The sequence below is a fragment of the Rhinolophus sinicus genome, chromosome 3 (assembly GCF_057876585.1).
Source record: "Rhinolophus sinicus isolate RSI-liver-muscle chromosome 3, RSI-T2T, whole genome shotgun sequence".
Lineage (NCBI taxonomy): Eukaryota > Metazoa > Chordata > Mammalia > Chiroptera > Rhinolophidae > Rhinolophus > Rhinolophus sinicus.
This window is the reverse complement of record NC_142503.1, coordinates 91,508,771-91,517,207: the sequence shown is the minus strand read 5'-3', so window position 1 is coordinate 91,517,207 and position 8,437 is coordinate 91,508,771. Positions and strand designations below refer to the sequence as shown.

The following is an 8,437-nucleotide window of genomic DNA, read 5'->3' as shown; positions in this document are numbered from 1 at the left end:
AAGACACTGCAAATTGGCCTGTCCACCCTGCTGTCACGGACCTCCCCTTGGAAGTTGGTTCCTTCCTGCACCCCCTTTTGCCCCCAGCAGCTCTGAGGTGGGCCTGGCACACCTGGACACCGTGTTCCCATCTTGGGCGGGCTCACTCCAGGTCCTGCTAGCCTCCACCCAGGCATGCTCTGGACCATGCAGGATCCAGAGCCAGGGGACAAATGGAGGTTTCCCACATGTCTAAATATTTTAAAGTTATACATTGAGCTAACCAACTTAAATAAAATATGCTATATGTGCCTGCTTTGACAAATATCTTTTATAAGGACCTGGAAGGCCAGGTTGACTTCAGATTTTGAGCTTGCAGAGTCTGCACTGGAACCGGATGGCCAGGGGAGAGCCAGCCCCTGGCCCTTTGAATCCCCACTCCCCCCTGCCCCGCTTGCTTCTGTTCTGCACTGAGGGGCTTTATGTGCATGTGTGGACAACCCCCTGCATGGCCGTGCTTAGTTCACACCCTCCCAAAGCAGCAACCACCTGGTCTAAGATGCCTACGCCTAAGGCATCGGGGGGAGAGGCCCACACAGAGCCTGGGCCGGGGGCCACGATGCAGCACATTTGGCGTCCTGGGTATGCAGAACAGTCTCTTAGGGCCCCATTCTGCTATGGGGTCTGGGAGAATGACGTGCCTCCTAGCCTGCTTCACCAAAGTGTAGAGGACCTTAGCTTGTCAGAGGGTATTCAGTCTCCCAGGGGGTGCTCGGGACAGCATGGGGGCCTCCAGTGAGCTGAAAAGGTGGTCTAGAGAAATAGAAAGGGGCTCAGCCGTCTGGGAGAAGCATGCCCGCCTGTCTGGCCCATCCTCTCCCTCCTGCACCCCTGCACGCACACTCTGTGTACACCTTGCCCAAAGGGTCACCAGTGAGCCCCCTCCTCCCCCCTCCAAGCCTTTGCGGCTGCTGTCCGCCCTGCCTGCAGGGCCCTGTTCTGCTGAGCTGACTCCTGCTGACCCTGAAGACGCCTTTCTCCTCTGTGGCCCTTCCTCATGCCCCCAGGAGATTAGCCGCCCGGTCCGCTGTTGATGTGGCCCCACGGTCACCCCCTGCCATGTGTGTCACACTGGCCAGGATTTGCCTGTCCTCACATCCAGCCACACTGTCACTAGATGTGGGGCTTTCTAGGGGCAGCCTCCCTCACACCTGGGGGTCACTGTGGCCGGGCTCAGCAGGCCTCCCCGCAGCTGCTGCCACATAGCACCAGAACCCCAGTTGGGAGAGCACCTTTATTATCAGAGTATTACAGAGTTCCTGCCCGCCTCGGACTGCCCTTCCATGAGACAGGCCTGCGGGAGGCCACACCTTGGCCCCGGGACAGCTGGCTTCATGGGGGCGTCAGGGACTTGAGGGCAGGGAGAGGTTATCAGGGCCCACAGGCACAGGCCACAGCCTCCCAGGACCACAGGAGCGCTGGGGCTGGGTTGCTCCTGCTGCCAGGGGGCGACGTGCCCGGGGTGGTGCCAGCACCTGTGAATCTCTGAGTTTGTGGTCCTCGCTGAGTTTGGGTCCTGGCCCAGCGAGAGAGGAGCACCAGGGTGGTCCAGATCACAGAGGACCCGTGGCCTGAGAGGCCGTGAGTGGCTCTGGGGCATGGGGACATGGGGTCTATTGTAGAGCTTCCTGGGCCCACAGCCCTGAGGGTGGCTGTATCTCTCCCGAATAGAGCCTGGGACTCTGGCAGCCTCTTTTTCTCCTTCGTCAAGGAGATATTAGATTTGCCATGTGACACAGAAGTGGCCAACCTCACAGATTCCCCGAGAGGGCAGGGCTGCACGTGATGGGGCTTTGAGGGTGCACACAGCCTCCTCCCGGCTCAGGGGGGGGAAGACCCCGGTGGGGGTGGGCGGACTCAGAGAGTTTGGGAGGCAGTGGTAGGCTGTGCCAATTTGGTATGAGGACCTCACACCCCAATGCTCCTCTCAGTCCCCAGGTCCATGTGACTGTCATGAGTTTACTAGGGGTCTCCCTGGCCACAAGCCAGGAGAGGGGAGTCAAGGAAGAAGGCCCAGGGCCCTGCCCTCCTTCCTGCTGGCCGGTCCAGCCTCCCCGCAGCCCTGTGCCCACCCTTCTGGAGTTTCCTGTAAAGAGGGGAAGATGGTTGGGTAAAGAGTTAAGGAACTGAAAGGCTTGGGTTCAAATCCTGCCCCAGCCCTCCACAGTCCGGTGGTCTTGCAGGTTATTTATCCTCTCCAAGCCTCTGTTCCCCATGTAAAGTGGGGGTAACTAGCCTACCTCCTAAGGGTTAAATGAGACGATGTGGGGAGAACTCCTTGGACAGGCCCCGGCATTGCAGGGACTCAGCAAATGATGTGTGTTATGATTATTCTCGCACCCCGCCCAGCCCACTCAGACTCTGCCTCCTGCAGGGAGTGGGGGTAGGGGAGGGCAGGGACAAGGGGAGGGCCCCTGTCCCTGCCCCTGGAGGTGCCATCTGCCCCCAAGGCCCCCAAGTCCTGGGAGCAAATGTCGCTCATGATTGTCTATGCCTGGGGCCCAGTCCCACTAGGGGTGCCTTCAGGAAGCAGTGGCAGCACAGGCTTCAGGGCTGGCTGGGTCTCTGGTGGGGCCGGGCTTGTCCTGGAGAGCTGGGCCCTTACTTCCCGCTGCTGGGCTGGCCAGCGCTCTTCTGCACAGGACTGGGGCCAAGCAGGGCAGTGAGGGAGCCATCGGGGGGGGCGCCGCCACGCTTCATCTTGAGGTTGGCTCTCAGGGCAGCATCCTGGCCGGAGCCCCCCTCGGGGGACGCCAGGGGATCTGGAAGGAGAGCAAGAGGGTGGCCTGGGGAGCACTCAAAGGCACCTTTGCTTCTGGTCCCCGGCCAGCAATGTGTGCACTGAGCCCAGCGAGGACAGGGCTTTCTCCTCTTCACGCATTCACACACATTCACCCACTCATTCATTCATTCACCCACTCATTCATTCATTCGTTCTTCAACACAGACTGACCAGGGCTGGGCTCCAGTCCCCACAGAGGCTCAGTCGCCACCCTGCCACCAGGGCCTTTCAGTGTGCCAGGGAGAGACATGGAAGCCCCACGCTATGAGGGAACAGAAGGCTCCGCGGAGCAGTGTGAGGAGAGGGGAGGCCGGCTTCAGAGACGGAGAGAACTTGGAGCAGGTCCTGAAGTGGGAAATAGTGTGTAGCCGGCAGAGGACACGGCTGGAGCCAAGGCACGAGGTGGGAGGGGGCCTGGGAAGACTGGGTGGTGGCTCTGTGTCACTAGGCACCAGGCTCTGCTGGGGAGGGACTTGAGGCAACTGATGCACCTGGATGTCAGTCATGGGCAGCAGGGAGCCGCTGAGGGTCCTTGAGCAGGGGAAGGGCAGGGTCAGACTGGGGTTTGCGGAAAACCATCTGGCAGCCAAGTGGATGGGCCATGGAGGCAGGGAGACCAGAGACAGCACCAGCCACCAGGGGTGGGGAGGTGAGAGTGAAGGGAGATTCCCAACGTGGTGGCCAGCTGGGGGCCTGCCTGTCCCCAGTCCCTGGTCACTACTCACCATGGACCCCAATCATGTGCTCCAGGATGAGGACTCTCTCTGCCAGGATCTTCAGGGCCTCCCGCAGCTGCTGCACCCCTTCGCCCTGGCAGGGAGGAGCGGCCAGGGTCAGAGCCGTTCTGCTTCAGTGTACCTGTTGTCCCAGCCCTCACCTTTTCCCTCCTGTCACCAACATTGATACAACAGCCAGCATCTACTATGTGCCAGGGATGGCATTCAAATTCTTGTTCAATGACAAGAAACCCGTGTGTCACATCTAGGCCTGTCCCCTCGAGCTTGGGCTTGTCCTACTCAGTGGCTGCCTGACTGCTTCCCCTGTGTGCCCTTTCCAGAAAATACCCTGCCTCAGGCAGAGGACCTCACACAGGTCCACAAGTGGGGGGGCTTTGCTGCTTTCCTTCCTGGCACTGCCCACCTGAGAGCCCTCCAGGTGTGGCCACCTGGCAAGAAAAGGGGGAGAGACACCACTGGCAGGAGGGCGTGATGATGAGATGCTCAGAGTCTGCATGTCTGTGACCTGGCCGACCTGTGGGCAAAGGACCTTGTGTGTCAAGACATGTGAATGAGCTGACAGATTGAGGAGACAGGTATCAAGGCCGCTTTGAAAAGAAAGGTAACGGTGAAGGGACAAGGCCCCACCTGGACTCAGCAGCAAAGCAGGCACCTTTTGCTGGTGTAACATGACAGCTGTCATGATATTGAGATTAATTTAGCTTAAAACCAAACAAAGGCGGGAAGAAAAGCATCCTACTGGGTTACAGGACGGAGGACTTCCCACCAGGGAACCAAACTCCACCAGAAGCTGTGCTGTGGGCGGTATCGGGCATGGGGGTGTCTCCGGTGAGACGCAGAGGGTCCAGGCCCTTCTGTCAGGGACCCAGCTAAGCCCCATGTCCCTGGGCCACAGGTTGCACTCTTATGAAATCACATGTACCCTCTCAGTCTGGTATCACAAGTGACCTGTGAATCTGCTCATGCTCCGGTACCCTCATCTTCCTCCCACTGCCTCCTGCACCCATAAGTGGCTCTGGTTCCAGCAACTTCCCCCTTCTTCAGTCAGACAAGGACCTTGCCAGATACCCTCATGCTTGGAGCCTCCCCAAGTTCACTCCCTTAAGGGGAGACATGTACCAACTCAGGGGATTCATAGTCTCAGTTTGCAAGGCCTCTGTTGGTCCCACGGCTCTCGCCCCCTTTAGCAACAATCTCCGTCCTCAGCAGCCCTCCTCCTCCCCGGAAGGTAGTGGGTCGTCATGGCCATGCCCTCGCCCTGGCCGTGTCCCTCCCTGCCCATCCTGCCCAGGGCCATGCGTGCTCCCTTCCTCACTCCCTTACTGTCCTCTCCCACATTCATCAGCCATCTGTCTGTCTGTCCACCTGTCCACACATCCTTCACTCCACCAGCCTGTGACCTTGTGGGCATATCCGTGTGCCAGGCGCTGTTCATGGGAGAGTCCTGTCCCTGGAGAGGGACCCCACAGGCTGAAGCCTCTTCTGCAGGTCCATAGCTCCTCCTGCCCTCCCCAGCAGGGTCTCCCCTGGCCCCCAGCTCTGGGCCAGTCACCCCATCTGTGCTACCCCCAATGCAGACTCTTCACACTATGCTGTAATCCCCACTCCCCGCGTCTGTGTCAGCTGCAGGGCTGGGGTCAGGTTCAGGACTGAGGAGTGTCAGGACGGATCTGTGGGGTGTCCTCTCTCCCACTAAGACACAGCCAAGGGCAGGAGGGAAGCACAGGCCGAGCACAGTTACCTCTGCAGCAGCTTTCTCTTCTTCTCCCTTCCCGCCAGGCTCACCCTAGGAAGAAAATCACGCAGTCAGCAATCAGGGAGGGGTGAGTGGGGAGTTGGGGAGGACCAAGGCCCTGGTCACCCTGCACAGCCTGGCGTGGGAGGTGTCTAGAGTTGTCTTTCGGGACTTAACTCTTCTTCTGGGGAAGGTTTGGGGCCCTCCAAGCTCATTTCTCGGTTCTTCCAGGGATCTCAGGACTCTGCTTCCTTGTCTGCAACACGGGGCCAGCCTCACAATTACACCTACCTGTGTGACCTTGAGCAAGGTACTTTACTTCTGTGCCTCAGTGTTCTCATCTCTAAAAGGGGAGTAATAACCGTACCTACATCATAGGACTATTAGAAGGATTAAATAAAGCAACATCGATAAAGAGCTTAGACTGGAGCTTGGTGCCTAAAGTGCTGTGAAAGTGTTGTTATACATTACTATACAGAAGCCCAGGAGGAGACACGGCTTTAGAGGCTAACTCTCCTGGGTTTAAATCTTGGCCCTAGCATTGCCTTGCTGTGTGACCTTGGTAAAATTACTTACCCTCTCTGAGCTGCCAGTTCAGGCAAACGGGGATAATAAAGTGTGGTCTTGCTGGGTAACTGTGAAGCTTAAATCCACTATAAGAGTGTCTCCACTGTGGCCAGCACACAGTAGGTGCTCAGCAAAGATCACCACCAGCACCACCCCAGAACGACCCCACCTCCCATGTAAGACTTGAGCACAAAAGAGGTTCTCCCCCTATAGGCAGGAGTTCAGAATCAAGAATTCTTATTTCCAAGAAGGGAAATTAGAGGTCATAGGCCTAAGTCTCCTATTTATGGGAGGTCAGAGAAGGAAAACAGTGATCCAGATCACACAGCATGTTAACCTAGGTGTCTGGATTCCCTGGAAGACACCTCACGACTCTCATCCAAACCCCCCAACAGGAGGCTATTTCAGTCCTTGCTCACATTCCCAGTGTGGGGGCTCTCCACCCCACAAGGCTAACCCTTCTCAACTTGGGAAGCTGGTACTGTACTCAGGTTGCCCCTTCTCTCCTCTGGCCCACCCCGGCTGGGTTGGATATTTTGGGCAGACTGTGGGGCTGAGCTCAGGCAAGGCTGCCGGGAACAGACCCCACCCCCCTGGTACCCTGGGCCCATACCAGAGCCCACCACCCTAGGAGTGGCCCATCTACACAGCCCCACACTTACAGATGGCCCCATCATGCCCCGCTCTCCAGCCAGGCCCTATAGAAAATCAAACAAAGCAGATTAGCCCTTACCGGCCCGCGCCAACCCCGCAGTCCTCCCCTCCCGCTCCCCCTGCACAGGGCTCTGGATCTGAAAAATATGGGAGGGAAGATGATGGTGGGGAGGAAATGAGAAGGCCACACTTGAGGGCCTCCCAGGTCTTGGAGCCACCTGGCACTGGCTCCTCAGTGAGCCTCAGCTGTGCCCTCGGTCTTTTCACCTGCGAAATGGGGAGAAGGGAATGGATGGAAAAGCACGCACCCCTCCCCCTCCATAAGACTGAGTGACAGCAGTGGTGACCGCAAGGGTCCCACACGTGGACTCCCATCAGAGCTGGTGCCCAGGGGGAGGCTCCCCAGAGCCCCAGACCCCCGTGTTCAGCATCCCCCGCATCCCCACCAGGAGGCGCCCCATTCCACCTCTCCAAAGGGAACTCCTGGGTTTTATACCTGCCCCCACCCCACAGTCACCCTTCTTGGGAAATGTCTCCATGGTCTTCCCAGCTGCTCCAGCACACCTGGGAGTTCACCTTCCCTTTCCCTCACTCACCAAATTTATTCTATCAGCCAGACCTGTCAGGTCCACTTTCTACATATGTCCGTTCACTTGGCCACTTCCACTGCTACCACCTTAATGCAAATTGCCTTCCAGTGTCCCCCTCTGCGCTGCTGGGGCCCCCTCCCTGATCTCCCTGCTCCACTCCCCAGGCCCCCAGCCCCCGCACAATAGCCAAGGGGCCTCTTAAAGATATAAATCAGCTTAGGGATTCTCCCTCCCTGACACTCAGAGTTCCCTCACTTCAGCCCTGCAGATAAGGCCCTGGCCGCTCCCTGCCTCATCTCAGACCACACTCGTCTTTGCCCAGGGTGTCCCCGCCCCCTCCCTGCGCAGAGCCTGTGCGCTTACTCTTCTACCCAGAATGCCCTTTCTCAGCATCTTTCGTGGCTGCTCCTCTGGTGCCTCGGGTCTCAGCCAAAGTGTCACTTCCTCACATCTGTCATTCCCCTCCTGTCTGTCGCAATAGGCCCTTTCCCAGTTACTGTCACATTGCCTCATTTAGTTCGTTCATGGCTCTTTCTTTTCATCATCTGTCTCCCTCATCAGCCTATCAACTACCGGAGGGCAGGGGTCCCCATGTCCTTGCTCTTGTGCCCAGTACGATGACTGTCACAATTAAGGCCCCAGGAGATGTTTGGTTCATGAATAGCATTTATTAAGGGTCTCCTCAGGGCCTGGCATTTTCTATCTATTATCCCTCTGATTCCTCACCTGCCTAGGGAGGATTTTCATCCCCATTTCACAGATGGGGAAACTGAGGCCCAGAGGGGTCAGTGACTTGCTCAGCATCACCAGCTAGAAACTGGCAGAGCTAGGCTTCAAACCCCAGCCTATCTGTCCCAATCAGAGGAGAGAGTAGGGGCCACCTGGTCCTTCACCATTGTCCCTGCTCACTTCTATCTGACCAATGTCTGGGAGGAACACCCAATCCTGAGAGGGCTTGACTCCTTGGCTAGGGAAGAAGACAATGGCTAGGTCACCAGACTGGCCTCACCGTCCACAGTGAAGCCACAGTCCCTCTGTGGTGAGCAGAGGAGGCTGCTGGCCGTTCTGACATCATCAGTGGGCTAACCTTGGAACCTATCTCCATCCCTGCCATGTGGGGTCCTGGACAGGCCCTGGCAGTGGGTCTTGGAAGGGCTCTTCAGAGCCTGTCCACTGGGATCCTGGAGAGCCAGTGACAGGCCTGGTGCACTGTGGCGTCCCAGTCGTAGCCGTAGGTCCCCAGCCTTAGGGAAGGACCACAGTAAGGACGTAAGGAGTCAACACGCCAGCAGCCCAAAGACCCTTCATGCTAATACCTGCTCACAACCCCTTG

The 8,437-nt window shown here is 57.8% G+C and overlaps 1 protein-coding gene across 3 annotated transcripts in view; it reads right to left on the bottom strand.

Moving 5' to 3' along the window:
* Positions 1 to 1,255: 1,255 nt before the first annotated feature.
* The window catches only part of COL26A1 (collagen type XXVI alpha 1 chain), a 191,655-nt gene continuing 184,473 nt past the window's right edge, over positions 1,256 to 8,437 (bottom strand). For all 3 annotated transcript variants that reach the window (XM_088796758.1, XM_074328372.2, XM_019752812.3), the window contains 4 exons: positions 6,523 to 6,558; positions 5,300 to 5,344; positions 3,547 to 3,631; positions 1,256 to 2,801 (listed from right to left, as the gene is read on the bottom strand). In XM_088796758.1, coding sequence (XP_088652884.1) covers positions 2,641 to 2,801; positions 3,547 to 3,631; positions 5,300 to 5,344; positions 6,523 to 6,558 — 327 coding nt within the window. In that variant the 3' untranslated portion in view covers positions 1,256 to 2,640. The remainder of the gene's footprint in view (positions 2,802 to 3,546; positions 3,632 to 5,299; positions 5,345 to 6,522; positions 6,559 to 8,437) is intronic.